This window comes from Erithacus rubecula, assembly GCF_903797595.1.
Source record: "Erithacus rubecula genome assembly, chromosome: 3".
NCBI lineage: Eukaryota > Metazoa > Chordata > Aves > Passeriformes > Muscicapidae > Erithacus > Erithacus rubecula.
The window spans coordinates 84,204,438-84,221,714 of record NC_136689.1 but is presented as its reverse complement, the minus strand read 5'-3'; the positions used below and the strand labels follow the sequence as shown (position 1 = coordinate 84,221,714).

The window sequence follows — 17,277 nt, the reverse complement described above, 5'->3', positions numbered from 1 at the left end:
TCCCGGCGCATCCCTCTCCCAGAGTAAACCTCTCCCGGCACATCCCGCTCCCGGCGCATCCCTATCCCAGCGCATCCTTCTTCCAGCGCATCCCTCTCCCGGCGCATCCCTCTTCCAGCGCATCCCACTCCCAGAGCATCCCGCTTTTAGAGCATCCGTCTCCCAGAGCAACTCTCTCCCGGCGCTTCCCTCTCCCGGCGCATCCCGCTCCCGGCTCATCCCTCTCCCGGCGCATCCCGCTCCCGCGCACGCCGCTCTCCCGCGCATCCCCGCGCACACGCCGCCCCGACCCTTTTCCCCCGACACCCTCCAGGCCGGCCCCTCGCCCAGCCCCGCGGTCCCCCCGGCGCCGCCCGTCCCCGGGGCTGGATCCCCGCGGCCGCCGCCCCCGCTCCCCGGCGGAGCCGCGCTCGGGCGCCGCCGCCTCCCCGCCCCGCCGCCGCCATGGCGGAGCGGAGCCGCGGCGCTCGGCGGCGGCTGCTGCTGCTGCTGCTGCTCCTGGCCGGCTCCGCCGCCAGCCCCGCCGAGGAGGGCGGCGGGCGGCGGGAGGCGGGCGGCGGGGAGCACGGCGAGGAGGCGGCGCGGCACCACGACTCTTCGTACGGCACCTTCGCCAGCGAGTTCTACGACCTGCGCTACCTCTCCGAGGAGGGTGCGGCGGGGCCGGGCGAGGCGCGGCGGGCGGGGGGCACGGCCCGGCCGGGGCCTGGGGCGGCGGCGGGCCGGGGGACGCGGAGCGGCGGGCGGGGGGCGGCGGCAGCGCTGTTCAGCACGAAGGCCAGCGCCCGCCGCCATCTTCCGCCGGCCGGGCGGCCTCAGCCAGCTGCCGCTCGGCGGCGGGGCCGCGGCGGGAACCGGGTGCCCTGCCCCGCTCTCCGGGGCCGCCGCCTCGCTCCACCGGCATCCCTGGCCACGGCATCCCCGGACTCGGGCATCCCCCCGAGCGGGAGCTCAGTCTGTCGCCTTCCCTCAGAGCGGGGCCTCGCCTTCCCCTCTTCAAAGCTTTGCGGGCTGTTAGCGTAAAAAGGAGTCCTGTGCTGTGTGGGCTTCGAAAGGACGTGTGATTCCCTAAAGTGTCGAGAAACAGCGTGGCCGTGGGTTGTGGTGTGGTTTTTTTTTTTTTTTCCTTTCTGAATTTACAAATGGCGGAATGTTAAAATTCCGCTTTTGTGGCTGGGCTGCATTGAAAACCATATTTTCAATGGATTTGAAAATAAGTAAGGAGTAAGAAAATTGCATGTTTTATGACCTGTGTTTCAGTAATGCGCCGCTACACGCTGTTGTGAAATTCTTCGAACTTATTTATGCAGGGTAGTTTACCCGTCCCTTGATAGAGTTTGTGAAACTGTGATTTGCAGCTTACAGCATACTTTCTCCATTGCCACTGTCAGAAATCTAGGGAAGTGAATCAGGGCTCCCCAGTGCCCCAAGTTGTGTAGGTCAAAAGTTTGTGCGCTGGCACACAACTAACTGCAGTGCTCATCTCCTACTCAATGGAGCACTTTTCCTACTCACATTTTCAGAGGATTTTCTAGTTCCACAGCTAGCAACCCAAAACTTTGGTTTTTCATCTGGCTAAGTAAAAGAACATCCTATTAAAATATCTGTGCTTATGTAACAGACATCAGCTCCCACAAGCCAAGACTGAATAGGTCTGCTTGTAAACGTTCTCACTTTCTCTTTGGTATTCGAGTCCAGCAGATGGGATTGCTTGGAATTGTAACTCTCACTATGTGGCTTTTCTGGGTCTGCCTTCACAAGTAATTGCAGGCCATAACTGCAGGCAATTCCCTGTCTTGATACTGTCTTACCTTTTACTGCAATGTGTGTTTTATTTTACTTCATAAAGGAGGATGTATTATAAGGTCCTTTCACTCTCAATTCCTACAGCTCTCCATCTGGTGCCCTGCCTTCATTTATACCTAAGGCTGTCATTTGTCCTTTCTTTTTTAAGAGTCAGTTTCCTTGTGGATTTCCTGGGGCATTCCTCCAGCATTCTTCCCTCTCCTTGATGAATGTAGAAAACCTTGGAAAAGTTTTGTTTTCAGTTATTCCTGTTACTTTGGTATCTGGATCCAGGACCATCTGAGCAGTGGATTGTGTGCATGGCAAAGTAGTCACTCATGTGAACAATTCAGTTATCAGCAAAGTAAATGCTACTGAAACACTTTCTCTTTGGTATTATTGATTTTTTATTTGTATTTTATTTAGTAAAGATTTATTCTGATTATACAGGTTACCCTTTCCCTACTGCTCCTCCTGTGGACCCATTTGCAAAAATCAGAGTGGATGACTGTGGAAAAACCAAGGGATGCTTCAGGTCGGTCTGAGAAAGAGTGTAGTTACTTTTATGTTTACAGATGCTGGCTGATGATATTGGAGACTTTGGCTAATGTTTCATAGTTATTTTAATAAATGTTTGTTATTTAAGAAAATACTTCATAGTACAAGCTATATTTTTTGAGGATTCTAGTTTATTTAGGAATACATGTCATAGTTATGGACCTACAGTTCTTTCCTGTATTTTCATGAAGCACTTAAAAAAACAGAGCAAGGAAGGTCAACAGAGTAATATTCTGTGTCATTATTTGCTGTACTGTTTGAATATTATACATTCTTACACTAAAATAGTAATAATTGCTAACAATTAATGCTACTTTACGTCCAGCAGAATATATGCTTTACTGCCATTATACCAAAATACATTATTTTAGTTTTTTTCTTGCAAAACCTTAATTAAGTTCCATAGCAGGAAATTTCAAGGGAAAAGTTATGTATATTTCCAATTCCATCTAGGTATGGTAAACCTGGATGCAATGCAGAGACTTGTGACTACTTCCTGAGTTACCGTAGAATAGGAGCTGATGTGGAATTTGAGTTGAGTGCTGACACAGATGGCTGGGTGGCAGTGGGATTTTCCTCAGACAAGAAAATGGTAAGAGATGTACAGTTTTTCATGTTGGCAATATACACACTTCCACATGCTAGGATATAAATGGTTTATATATTTGGCCAGTGAGAAACAGAGCCTATAAGGTAAAACTGGCTTGCTGAAAACAAAGCACCATTCAGTAGCCCCCTGGGAGCACTGCCTCACAGAAAACTGCTTCATCCTTCCTAACATCTCCTTTCCCTTCTTCTCTGAGAACTACAACAGTATTTCAGATCAGCTCTGAATGTTTGAATGTCACTAGCTTTTTGCCTTTTTGTTAGAAAAGCTGTCAGGGATAAGCCAATTCACATGGAAATGTCCTGCTGTGCTTTATGTCAGTGTAATTTGGGTAGAAGACACATCATAAACTGAATAGCAAGTAATTGTATTCTTCAGAATATCAGCTGACTTTCAGCAGTATAAATTTTTATTTCACTGTTTAACTTGGGAAATTTTTGTGATTTTTTCATACCTATGTGTTGTTCCAGGGAAGCCAGAAATGTCTGAGAAAATGACTCCTGCTAATTTAAACATTTTTACTCAAGAAGGCAGTCTTACTAAAATTTGTTCCCTTCCTTCTGGATTTTTATTGGGTTCTGTTTTATTCCTGTATTTACTTTTTCATTCAAAATCTCTACTTTTTATTGGTTTCAATGAGCACAACAGAAGCATGTAATGTGTGGACTGTAAAAACCTGGGCATTAAGTGACTTATGCAAAGATGTTTTGTCTGTGATCCTTGGTAAAATGTTTAAGATTAAAATGCAGTTTATAATATAGGTCTTCATGTACAGAAACTCTCCTGAGCATATGGAACAACACTTGTCCTAAATCACAAGTCAAAGAATGGACTGTTTCTTCTAGTGTTGAAAGCAGCAGTCTGAAAAAATACAGGAATTAGATGTCCTGTGATAGGACAGTACAAGAAATATTTTGGAAGACTTGCACTGACTTAATAGCATTTTTACTAGACCCAAAATGAGAAATAAAAAGAAAATGTGAGGACAAGTGCTGCTCAATTTTTACTAAATGTATTTTAATGCAACACTGTAAGTAAACGCAGTGACAATAGAAGGTTTTTGTGTCATAAAGAACAGTTCATGTCACAAGAAACAATTTGTGGTTTTGATGTTAAGAACAGCTTTACAGCCAAATTTTGGGAAGAGTTTAGAAGCTTGCCAATGCAGGTACTCAACAGGGTTTTCAAAGCAGCTCAACACCTTTAACTATTCGTCCCCAAGCTATCAGATTGTGTTACCAGTTTGTACCTGCAATGGACTCCAGGGTCCCACTGCCCTCCTCTCATCAGCCACTTGGAAAGCAGGCACAGCAAGCAGCAGGTTAAGTCTGAGCTTTTGGTAAAAAGAATGAAGTGTAAAGTAAAACATTTTGTTTCCAAATTTGCTCTGCATATCATGTAATGCCTGTAAGTCAGCTGGGCCAATCCAGCTAGCGTCTCTCTTTGTCTCTGGCTCCCCTGCTGACTTCATCTTTTTCATAACTTCCAGGATGTTTTGGTGTCCTGGGATGCACAGTCTTTCATGATAAAATGGCTCTGGGTCAAAACAGCTTAGCTGTGAGAAATGGGCTGTGCTTTGGAGGCCCTAATCACAATGGTGTGGCCTGGATAGCTTTAGAAGTTAAGGGAAAAAAACATACTTTGTGTCCTCAATAGATTTTTTTTTAAAGTCCTATGACCTATTTCTTTGTCTCAAATAACATTATGTTTTTCCACTTTCAGACTTTTGTGCCTTAGCAGGATTTTGAAATGTCATTCCCTTAACTGAGATTCAAAATGCCTTTTCTTTCCTGTTTAGTTGTCATCCTTCAGTGTAAAAACACCTTTATTTTTTGCCTCTTTGTTCTAAAGAACGAGGGATTTGTGCTTAGATGTATAAAAAACTTGGGAAAGAAGTTCTGGAAAGTGATGATAGTGTGAAGACAAGAGGCTGGAAAGCTCGTCTGCAGCAGCACCAAGGTGCAGAAATTGTTCAAGCATATGTTTTACCTACTTATCCCATTTTTCCCCTCACTTCTGGCACATCTTTTGCAAACACACATTGAAATATTCCCATAGTGCTGAAATACACCCTTTTCCTCTCTTTTCCCTGTAATAAAGTACTGAGGAATGATCACACTAGCAAGCATCAGGTCTTTCTGTCATCAGTATATGGCATACCAGAAAGATGAGTATGGGAGGAGTAGGGTCTGTGTTTAATACAACACTGATAGCTGTGGCACTCATCCAGCTTGGATAGTGTTCTAATGGCTCTTGCTGCTAAGGCTTCTGTCAAAAAGCACTCCTGAAGTTAATGCTCATCCCTGTGCTCTACCACTCTGTCAGTCACCTTGAGCAACTGCTTTTGTGTTTTGTTGAATGACCTCTACAAATAAGTGACTCCTTCTGTCTGTTGGTTCTTTGGTGGCTGTTTATGCTAAGTGAAGAAACACATGTTGATTACTTTTTTTCTTTGTATCTTGTGGGATACTGCATTCTGTTATTACATGCTGAACATTCTTTATAAGAAATAAGAGAGATATGAGAAATGATGTTCCCTAAGTGAACATGAGAAGACATTAGAAAAGAATTACTGTAATTGATGCTATTATTTTCTCATATGTAGTAAGTTTGTTTCCTTTGTCTCACTAAAGTATATTGGTTTTTTGTCTCCATGATTTGATACAGTGGATTTTGTATACATCAGGGATTCAAGACCACCACATTTTATGAAGCAGTATGCCAGAACTTCACAGATAACCAAAGAAAACATCCTTCCACACATCAGTGTCATGTCAGAGTGATATCATATTCTGCAAATGTATGTTAAGTAACTCTTAGAAAGATCCAAAAGAGAATTCAGAGATCATAAGGGTATGTAACTGTTGCTACCCACTTAACGTGCTTTTCAATCTTCCTGAAGAGACCTGGTTGGGGAACAAATATTTGTGTATATATAACTTAGATAGAAGGAAAGAGCATCCCAGATCTTGATTAGTTTTGAATAATTAAATATATATATATATATATTTAAAATATATAAATGAAGAAGTGTTTTATGACCCATTTTTTTTCCATCTTCCAATTATTTTTTAACCTTGTAGGGAGGAGATGATGTCATGGCTTGTGTTCATGATGACAATGGAAGAGTCAGAATACAGCACTTCTATAATGTTGGTCAGTGGGCTAAAGAAATCCAGAGAAATCCTGCCAGAGATGAGGAAGGGGTTTTTGAAAACAATCGTGTAACGTGTCGATTCAAGCGTCCTGTGTATGTTCCCCGAGAAGAAACCATCGTAGACTTGCACTTGAGTTGGTATTACCTGTTTGCTTGGGGTCCAGCAATCCAGGGTAAGTTGATCTCTGTGTTACCAACTGAGTTGATGTGCCAAAATTGATAAATGTCTTTCAATTACATGATTCTCATTACAGCTCTCTCTTTTTTAAAATGAAATAAAATTCTGGCAGCATGAGGCTTAAAAATGGACAAAAAGGAAATGTCATGTTTTCTTGGCTATATATCTACTATTCCCAATTCCTAAAGCTGAATTTAGAAGAACTTCATAACCTGAAGTTCTCCATTCCTTTGAAATATGCTTGTTGTTTACTTTATTTTATTCATAAATTTCATTTCAGAAAGCAAAGAAATGAGCTTACTCCCTGACAGTGTAATATTGCATGCTTCTGTAGGTTTGAAAATTAGCTGTCTGCCTGTCTGTTTCTTCAGCAGAATAATAGAAAAAATTGCATCTGATGTTATTTCTTTCTGCCCTTACCTGCTCAAGGTTCTATAACTCGTCATGACATAGACTCTCCACCCGTGTCAGAGCGCGTTGTCAGTATTTACAAGTACGAAGATATTTTCATGCCTTCAGCTGCCTATCAGACCTTCTCCTCTCCATTCTGCTTGCTCCTCATTGTTGCACTGACCTTCTATTTATTGATGGGAACCCCATGACCAGTGGAAAATAGCAAGAATTTGGCAGTGGAAGTTTCTCAGGATGGACGGCTAGATGGACAATGCATTTTTCTATTGGAATTTATATCACATCACCATCCTCATCTAGCTGCTTTTGAACATAGCTTCTCAGAAGAGTGAAATAACCATCTCCCTTGAGTGGCAGAGTGGTGACAAATCATTTAAGAATAATCAGTGAACACATAGGAGAATATCTTCAGTGTTGTGATTTTACTTGCTTAAGGAAAACGAGACTTTTGTAAAATCAATATGTGTGTGTGTATGTTTGTGTGTTTGGGAGGGGTGCCTGTATGTGTGTTTAGGTTAATTTAGTGATGGACATCTTATCAAAGAACAAAATTGCCTTCCAAATTGCTACAAAAAAGCAAATTTGGGAAAATACTGCAATGCTGTTTGGTACTTCTAGAGCAGAGAGCACAACTCCAAGTGCAATTTCTGATCTTAAGGTCTGGAAACCAACACAGCTCTTAAAAATCTGCCCTTTAGTAGTGGACAGTTCTCCCTATTTCATTTTTTTTTTCATATTTATGAAAGTGTACTTGCTGTGGTACTTTCCAAAACGAAACTTGCATATTCAAGCATTAGCATGTTTTTGTTTTTTTTTCAACAGAAAGAGGTGATGAATGTCTTTATTGTGTTTCAATAGTCTCTTGGAAAGAAATGGCTACTTCTTTTAAAAGAAATTTAAACAAGGGGAAGGGAGAATGCAGCAATATAAATTCTCCATAGACAGGAAAACCAGGTGTAAAACATGCAGAATATGAAAGTTCCCAACAAGCCATAGGATGTCCTCCTAATAGATTAAACCAATTACTCTCTTTTTATGAAAAAAACCAGCAATTTTGCTGACATGTAAATATATTTTTAAGTAATTGTGCAGTAGTATGAAGTAATCTCTTTTTCTGTGTTGTATGCCACTAAATTCTGTTCATGTTAAGGGTGACTGTGGGCAGCTGGTGTTACCTTACAAAGAAATATAAATGAGATTACTTGTAAGGAAAGACAGGGATTAATAAGAACGGCATTATCTTTCGTTCATCAAACCACTGCTAAAATATAGGTAGTGTGGAGCTCAAAGGGGAAAAAAATAGCTGTTTTTATCACCAATAAATAGTAGAAGAGGAAAGCTAAGTATTACAGAGATGAAAAGTGTCAAAATGCATTTATGAGCCACAGAATATTACAAAAACTTTGAGTGGAGAATTTCTGTTCTTCACATAATAGGAAGTGTATGACATGTTTACATGTAGCAGTCAAACGTGCTTAGGTAAGGTTACTCATTCATTTTCCAACTTACACTAAAATTCTACTTAAGTAGAATTGAAAATCTAAATAAGTGCCAAAGTTTTTTCTTGTGTGGTACACTTGAGGACTCTCTAACATAGAATCTGGTAAAGTATATGTAATGCAACTCCATTCTATTCTCATTGCTGCATGAAGTATAAAATGATTAACTAGCTTTGCTGGGATTGTGCCGTTATTCATAGATTGATGTTTGCAGGCTAAGTTTTTATAGGCTCAGAATTCTTCAAACCTGTAGTAAGATCTATGAATTAGATTGAATATGAACTTATCTTCATAACAATCACTTTATCCCTAATTCAAAAGATCTATTAATATTTTGTATTTATATTGATGTCTTTAAGGATTTGTTCACTTAAAATTACTGGACTAGAGTTCAGGAGAGGGAAGAGAAATTCAGAAGTGAATTTTTAAAGTGCATACACTAGCTTTATTTAGTATAAATTACTTCTCTCAGGTTGCTTAACTTACTGATCATCTGATCAAGTAGAGAGCACCTAATAAGGTCTGCTTTGGCCCACAACAGCTGTGTAATTTAGCCTTAAGATTGGCTGGAGCAGATAAGCAGAAGCCTGGATAATGAGCTTTACATTCAGCAAACAGGTGAAGTGAAGAAATCATTAGGGTAAATTCTTTCTTCTTTGTGCTAATTTGTAGGCAGCTGAGATATTGCAGTTCTTTCTCAGAGCCTGAGGGCTGCTCTAGTTTATGGCTTGGTTTTTACTGTTTCAGCCATTTACTTGATTACCCACTAAAGGGCTAATTTAATAATTTAAAGGTACTGAACTTGTATAGAAACCCTGTTTGGCTCCTCTTTTCTTCTTTAATAGAGCTCTGGATTTAGGATGGCCTGGTTGGACCTGAGCACACAGGTATGTTATAGATGACAATAATAATACCAAGGTAAAATTGTGTGACAGCTCTCAGCCTGCTTTCTACATGTATGGAGTTAGATGTGGTTAAAGTTCAGGATTTGAAGCAAGAGCAAAGTACTTTATATTATTTTTTATTCCTTTTACAGATTACTTGTCAGTGTGCTGTGTTTTTGTCATCATATTTTTCTCTTGTTGAAGAACTAGCAGAAATGTGCACTTCTAAGAAATCTTTCATTTAAGCTTCACAAGCTTAGTCTAATTACCCTAATAAAGTGTTTCTAATCAAAAGGGAGGAAATAAAAGGCCACAGGAAGCAGCAAAACAATCTATTATCTGGCATTTAAATGGATGGTTGAGTTTAGCACTGAGTTTTTCTAAGAGTTCCCCTTCACAGTAGGAAAATCAGGACTGTGGAATTCAAGTTGACAAACAAAAGCAGGTATGAGTATCTAGTAATTGGTTGTTGGGATGAAGTCTGAGGAGTAAATGTTGTAAGGGAAACATGATATGTAAGTTTGTGTGATACTTGGTAAGTCTTAACATTTAAGTGATCATAATAACTTGGTTTTCACATTTTGTCTTGTTTTTCTTTTTAACACTGAAAAGTAGGATTTATCCCTGTTACACAAAGTTGCTATAAAGTAGTAGACTTCAAAGTAATTTTTAATTGATTATGGCATTTCAAAGATTTTTTTTTGTCTTATTATTTTTTCTAATTGGCTGGTACCAACACAAACTAGAAGAAAAGGCCTGCTTTGGAAAAGGAGGCAGATATTTTCCTCTCCAAATAATTTATTTGTTTCTTTAGTGTGATCACTACCAAACAATTGTTAATGAACAAATTTCCTAAGTGCTTTAACTTTAAGAATTTATTGCTTCAGAGTGACTTAATATAGAGGCATTGAATTTAGAGAGGGCATATTTAGAATATGGTGTTTGTAAATTTGACTGTGGTTACTAATTACCTTTTTTTTCTAAATATTCTTTTCTTCATTGCTGGTATCAAGTAACTGGGTTATTTTTAGGTATAGATGAGATGCTAATTGATGTCCCCCTCAAAAAAAAAAGCACCTAGCTGATTTGGTAATGTCATTGGATAATGGATGATGCTGTCTTCTATTATTATAAGGGTAATATTCTGGTTTTGAAAGAGAACATACTGATAGAAAAGTCTAAACTCCCTCTGTGGCCTTCTTGTTTGTCTTGATGGATTTTGCAATACTTGGATAGTAAGAAAATAAACACTTGTAGCCTCCTTAATCTGAAGAAACCCTCATTTTGGATTAAATTATGTAAAAGCTGTGTTTGGCACTGACTTTCCCAATCTTTAGCACAGGGATTAGAGAATGACTGGAGTATGATGTACATCAGTAAGGCAGTGGTCTTGAAGCTTGTCTCCATATCTGGTCTGAATAAAAAAAAAAAGAGCACTGCAATTGCCTCTAAATAACTAGGAGTTATAATTTCTTAGTTACTGCTATAACTAATATAACTGCTGTAAGTTAACGGAAGACACAGGTCATCCTTTTTTTTTTTAATTTTTTTTTTTTTTTTGTCTTCTCCTTACTTTCTCATCCCTCCAATGCATCAGATGTTTATACATTTATAAAAAAGAAAATTTTTCCTGTTTTAGAAGTGGACCCTCTGTCTGGTCTTTAAGGTCTTTTCTGGGTCCATTGGAAGTTTGCACCCTCCGGTATTACAGAGGCAGAATTAAAGTTTATATGCAAATTATGTAACTTTAATAGCATTTAAATGGCATTTTGTGACTGTGGTTTCATTGGTTTGGCACAGTGTTGTGTAGCAGGTGTACTCCCCCTCCACCCTCCTCTTGTTTTAACACCTCCAAATAATTTCAGCAAAGTACAGTATTTGGTAATAGGCATAGCAAGAAGGAAATATGTATTTCAGAGAATTACAAAAGGTCTAATACCAGTTATTTTCAGAAGCAACTACTGCAAGTGTTAGTGTTTTCTACAAAATAATGACTTTGCATAGCACTTTATATTTATGATAGAATCAGAAATACTTTTAAATATTACAGTGTTTCAGTGCTTCATGGAGCTGTGGATGTGCATAGCTTACATGTATTGGTATGATCCTTTTCAATCCCATGAAATGAAACTGGAAGAGCAGTTTCCTTGAATGCTACCCAGTGAGGCATTGGTGACTCCAAACAGTTTGGAACAGAAGAATGGAGAGACTGGTAGTAAGGACTAAGTGTTTTGGCATACTTTTTTATTTTTGTATAAATTTACATATGCTGGTGTCCATCTGGCAGTCTTTATCCAAGCAAATATAACTTGATGTAGGGTTAAGAAGAAATAGAGCCTGACTCAAGAGATTTTGGTTTTTAGGCAGGTCTCAGCTGTTTAAAGGTTTGTGTGGGCATCAGGTCAGACCATGCCACAAGATGTCCTCTGCTGTCAAGCCCCATGGTAAAAGCTGGAGGCTTGATCTGGTCTTCAGAGGTACAAAAAGACCAACAAGACCCCGGAGGCAATAGCAGCAGTCAGCTGCAGCAGGCAGGGAGCACCTGCTCAGGCTGTAGAATGGCCAGTGAGCATGTACTCCCTGCTGGCTGCAGTCTGAGTATCAAAAGATGGGGCTTCAAAATTTTCCAACCTTTGTACATTAGCTCCTCTAATTAAAATTTCATTATCAGTAGCAGTCTGTTTGGGCAGTTATTTATATGCAGTTTGTATGTCAAGGTATCTGATTTTTGCAAATACATAGTAAGACCTAGGTAAGCCTTCCTTTCCTAAACATTTTTATTAATATGAATTAATCACTTTGGTAACTTTTTTTTTTCTATTTTCACAGTAGGTTTGATAAAGTTATATATGCTTAAACATGGTTATTTAACTTGCCTAATTTGGGCTCAGAGAGTGAGGCAAAAGCAGTGCAATTCTGAAATGTCAGAGAGGATGTGTGCAGCTTATGGAGTTGATAGGTGTGAAAATGCAGACTTAAAAGACATTATTTGCTTTGAAAATCTGTGTTAGGACTTGGCAATAGCAACGAATCTGCTGTAAAGAAAGGGATAGGCTTTTTTCCTTTGGATTACTAAGTACTTTGAATAGAACTCCTAGACCGTCTCAGGTTGCAAGGGATCCATAATGATCTTAAGAGCCCAACAAACTGTGCTCCTCACAGGACTGCCTAAAACTAATCCATGTGACTCAGAACTTCATCCAGATGCTCCTTGGACTTCCCTGTAGAGCCTGTTCCAGTGACTGGGCACCCTCTTAGAGAAGAACCTTTCCCTAAAATCCCATCTGAACTTCCCCTGACACGGTTCTATATTCATTCATGACAGTTGCTTTCTCCTTCTTTTCAGTTTTTCTTAGCTAAGTAGGAACGTTCTTCCAAACCAATGTGAAGCTGGAATAAGTGCAGGACTTCACATCCTGTATCTTAGAACAGCTGCTGCTCCACATAGGCTTGTCCTGATCTGTAATGAGAGGCTAATAAGGAATGTCCTTACAAGATGAACTTTTATGTGGCATTCTTAAGATGTTTTCTGTAAAGGTGTTGTACTCTTTATAAACTAGAGCATTACAGAATTACCAGTACTTTTCTGAGCTGTTTCTAATGGTTCTTAAATTCATATTTGCATTTTTGGAGAAGTAATTGGATTTTTCAGAAGTGCTGAACAGCTGCAAATCTGTTATTGCTCCAATGCTTACTCAGGGATGCAAACGTTTTATGGTAACTCGTGATTTAGCTTCATATCTCTCTCTTAGTTTTGACGTCATTCAGTTCAATTTCCTTTGGTGGTATTGATAGAAAATTAAAATTAAAAAATCACTGAGATTTTGTGCCAAGGAATAAAAATATTCCTGCTGATTTTTCAAAACGGTGATCTGTAAGGTTTACATAATGAAAAGTATTCTTCACAGAATTTATGTCTAGGCAGTGTGGTTTTGCTGAAGGTATTTGAGTGTGCATGTAAATTGAGAATTATATAAGATTATGCAAGAGAGTCTAAAAACAAAAGGCTAAATTCTGCTCTGGAGACAAGACAAAACACAGAACCTTACAAGTTCCCTAAGTCCTAGCTGATTATGGGGAGACAAAATGATCAAGGAAAAAAGTACATAAACCTGAGACATTACACATGTGGCGATTATGTTTGCAGTTCTTATATACACACCTTCTATCACTTTCTTCAGTACAAAAATTAGCCTCACAATCTTAGACTTATTACAGTGTTCTCTGCACTTTTTTTCTCCAAACAAGGTGAAACAAGCATAAGTTCAGTAAGTTAAAATAATGTTATCATATAGAGTATTAGGGTAATACGAAAGGAAGCACAGATGCCACACTTAAACCTAGGAGTGAAAAAGAATCTTGTTCTTTAACTCCAGAATATGGCTTCTGAAATACATGGCTGCTCACATAGAAAGCAATGGGTCCTTTTCCAGTTTTTTACCTTTCGTGTTATTAAATGAATGATAAATACTGAGATATAAAAAACTGCTGCAATAGAATTTTTAAAGCTGGAATTATCATTTGAGTCTTGACATAGAGATTTAAAAATGAAATTCCAAACCTATTAACTTATTAGAAAAATGAAACAGTGGGACCTTGACATTTATGTTTGATGTCCCCAACCTTTATTTATGCAGATATATTTTATTAGCATATTGAGTTCTGTTTAGGTTATAAAAGATTCCTAGTATGTCTTGGTATTTCTGATTTATATATCCTGAGGTCTGGTTTGCTTTAACCTCTTTGCAAATAAGCAGGCTGTTGTAACTGTGTGAACTCTTGCCACTTGTTTCTTATTACATGAAGTGTAATGGTTGAACCTGAAATGTCATCTCTACCTTTTGACTGTATTCAGCGTTATCAAGAGTAATATACAGATAAAACATGCAAATAAGAAACCTGTAACTATAGTGTTAAGTGGTGTTCTGCATTCTCTGTGCCAGGCTTCCTTCTGTGTGCCAATATCCAGCAGCCTTGTGAAGTCAATGAGCATTTGGTTGGATGGGAGTGCAGAGTGGAGGTTTTGTAGTCCAGAAGAATTTGCCAAACTTCTTTGTATTTGTGCTCTAGTCTTTTCAGCAAAAAATAACACTGAATGAATAGATAATGAAATTACAGTGACCTACGGGACTACTTTACAATCAGTGCATGCCCTAAAGTATTGCTTTGTAACATCTGTTTTATACTAAATGTTGGTGTTCAAGTGAGCCTTGTTAGTGACAGACAATGATATTTATAAAACTGTTGCAATAAATGCCTTTTTAGTCTAAGAAAATGTGTGGTATGGCATTTATAAAAGGGGAAAAACATCTCCATGAGGTTAAAGAAGTCTCTGCTGCTGCCCATGTTAATAACTCATTCCTATGCCATAGGCTTGAATTTATTAGCCTGACTAATTCCATTTAAGTCAGTGAGGCTGGTCACATCAGTGAATTAACAGATGTGAGAAGACCACCTTTTTTCCCCCCCACTATGTGAATCACAGTGAAGCAGTAAGTAAATGTGGTCATCTCTATTTTAGCTAAGTATTAACCATGTTGTCAATTGCTGTAGGTATGTAGAATTTAGAGGTTCCTGTGATGACCTCTGTGCTCTGTTTTTGTAAGCTATTTGATACAAATATGTTCAACTTGCAATATTACAAATCTGGGTGTTCTTTATCTACTGTCATCACTGCCTTGTTCTGCTTCTGAAGCAGCCAGAACAGGCTTTTGCAGAAAAAAAGAAAATAAACTGTGTTAGAAATTGGCAACAGAGAGGAGGAAGTGCCATGATACTCAGCAGGCAAAAACAGCTGTAGAAGTCTCTCAGACAGGGATGCTTCAGTTTTTGAGATCTCTCAGGTTTGAGCAGGTATTTTAGCTCCTTACTGGTAAAATGGGAAGAAGAGTTTGCTCAGGACAACAAGAAATGTATTGCTTTTACACTGTGTGGTCTGTTTGTTGTGTTTGTAGTATTATCACAAGCCTGTAGCTCAGGCTGCAAGGAAGGATGGATCTTATGCATGTCAGCTACTTGTGCACTGTGCAGGCCATCATGATCAGTAGAGGCATGACATATACCAGATAGGTTTAAATTATATTCCATTTATCTTGCAGTACATGACTGCTGATGGATTGGTGAGGAATTTGTCACAAACCTGATGAATCCCAAACATTTTACTGTTACTCAGATCTCTGTATATCCAGCTCTTGTTCTGTGCATGCAACTATCATGTGGGATAACCCTGCTCTGGAGTTTGTCCATCCACAGGTGCTGTTCTGGTGGAGTTTTCCCAGTGATTGAACTTTTTTGTATCGGTGCTATTGACTGCTCTGCCTTACAACCATGCATTTCATTCCCTTTGTTAACTGAACAAGATTCAGAGTCTCCTGTGTGAATCCTTTAAGCGTCCCTCTGCCGATAATTTTGTACACTTTTACTGAGATGTTGAACAAAGTTGTTTCTGCAATAAAGTCAGGCTATAATCACTGGGTGCAATTAGACGTGGTGTTCCCAAGGATTGGTTTTCATTTTATTTTCACCAGTATTTTGTAATTGACATTTGATTTGGAGCCTCATCTTACCAGTTGAACTGCATAAAAAATATTTTTTTTCATTAGCCCAAAATGCAAAGGTATATGCAAATGACCTAAAGATGCAAAGTTTATATCTTAATCATTTTTTTCTTTGCTTGTAGTACTAGCGAAACTATAATAGTTTACATTGATTGTTTTTCATTGATCTGAAGGTGATATTACTTTGTCATTAAATTGAGGTGAATTTAATTTCAGTGAGATTACCCTCAACTGAGTGTTCACAAATATTCAGTAACACAGGTTAAAACAAATACAGTCTCTTAGTCAGGGACAGAGTTATTTTCTAAATACGCACATAGGCCAGTGCTGACACCTTGTGGCTTCATTCCTGACTTATTTCATAGCTTCCTGTGTTATTTTGGTTGTAATAATGATTAACTTGCAGTTGCTGGCATTGTCTCTCTCCTCTGCTTTGTGGCTGCCTCAGTGCCCAGTACTGTAGCATCATGTGTAATAGAGCTTGGAACTTTGGTCTCTGGCTGCACATCGAGTGAATAAAGAGCTAGGGGTGTCTGACCTCCTGAACAGGACTTGAAAGGTGTCAGTTCAGAGCACAAAACCATGGGTGCAAGTGCAGAAGCAGACAGAAATTACAAGTTTCTCTTTTACTAATTAATACCTGATTTTGTACTTCCCTCTGCATAGGAGAGCACCAAAGACTGTCAATACTTATCACATGTACTTTTAGGTGCATACATATTTTCTCCACTGATGTTTGAAAGCATTCCTTTGCTGCCCTCTTCACCCTTGAAGAATTCCTAATAGGAAAAAATACAGTCAGAGAGACTGTTGTAGAATTTCTGGCAGTATAGGAGCCTGAGGTGTGCTACTTTTCTTTGACCATAAAAATGCTTATATCAAATGTATCAGTGCAAGTTATACCTAAATGGGTATCTAATATAAAATCTCTTGCCACTTCAAATCTTACACAAAACTAGCTGTTAAACTGCTGTTTGAAATCTGTTGTGGAATTAAGCTTTAGAGGCTGGGGTGTGTCTTGTGAAGATCACACATCCTCCCTCAGCTGTCAAAGAGATTTAGAGATTGTTTTCTGACGTTTATGGGTCATGTCCCTTTTCTCAAGTGATCCTGTTGTGGTCATACATGAATTAGATATCTTTATTTCATGGCATTGTTGGGGTTTTTCCCCTTGTTCATAATGGAAAACAAAATTGGAAAGGAAAGGTCTTAAACAGCAGGGGTCAGATCCTTGGCTTATGTAAATCAATATAGCTTCACTCAAGTCAAGGAGGTGGCATTAATTTCTGTTCCTGCAGAACATGGCTGACTGAGTGTGTTAAGAAAAATTAAAGTAATAAGGATGTGCCTATGAAGATTTGATTTGCTGGCATCTCTGTTTAGCTAACAGATTATAACTCTCTGCTCTCCCCCTGTGCAATTCTTAATTGACACTTGCTAATTGAACTTTAATGCAATAAAGGTATTGTAATGAGCAATTAGAGTTTGGTTTCTGAACTAAAGAGAAAAGTTCAGGTACTGATGTATTCTTGTTACCTATTTCAGCACCCTGCCAGGAGGCAGATCTATCTGATCAAAGAGCTGTGAGTGACAGTATCAGTTTAAGGTTCAGTAAAAGCTTCTCGTATGGACAACTGCTTG

At 39.2% G+C, this 17,277-nt stretch overlaps 1 protein-coding gene across 1 annotated transcript; it reads left to right on the top strand.

Annotated features, from left to right (window-relative positions):
- Window positions 1-417: 417 nt before the first annotated feature.
- FRRS1L (ferric chelate reductase 1 like) lies at window positions 418-7,978 on the top strand. The gene is made up of 5 exons (XM_079300270.1): window positions 418-652; window positions 2,236-2,320; window positions 2,797-2,935; window positions 6,034-6,280; window positions 6,715-7,978. Exons 1-5 carry the CDS (start codon window positions 445-447, stop codon window positions 6,885-6,887), a joined length of 852 nt encoding a protein of 283 aa, XP_079156396.1. The 5' UTR covers window positions 418-444; the 3' UTR covers window positions 6,888-7,978.
- Window positions 7,979-17,277: the final 9,299 nt, after the last annotated feature.

What these genes read in the sequence shown, in the direction of transcription:
- FRRS1L (XM_079300270.1), top strand. Translation starts at nt 445, where the DNA reads ATGGCGGAGCGGAGCCGCGGCGCTCGGCGGCGGCTGCTGCTGCTGCTG. An exon ending in GCGCTACCTCTCCGAGGAGG is followed by an intron (nt 653 to 2,235) that starts GTGCGGCGGGGC and finishes CTGATTATACAG; the next exon opens with GTTACCCTTTCCCTACTGCT. An exon ending in AAAACCAAGGGATGCTTCAG is followed by an intron (nt 2,321 to 2,796) that starts GTCGGTCTGAGA and finishes AATTCCATCTAG; the next exon opens with GTATGGTAAACCTGGATGCA.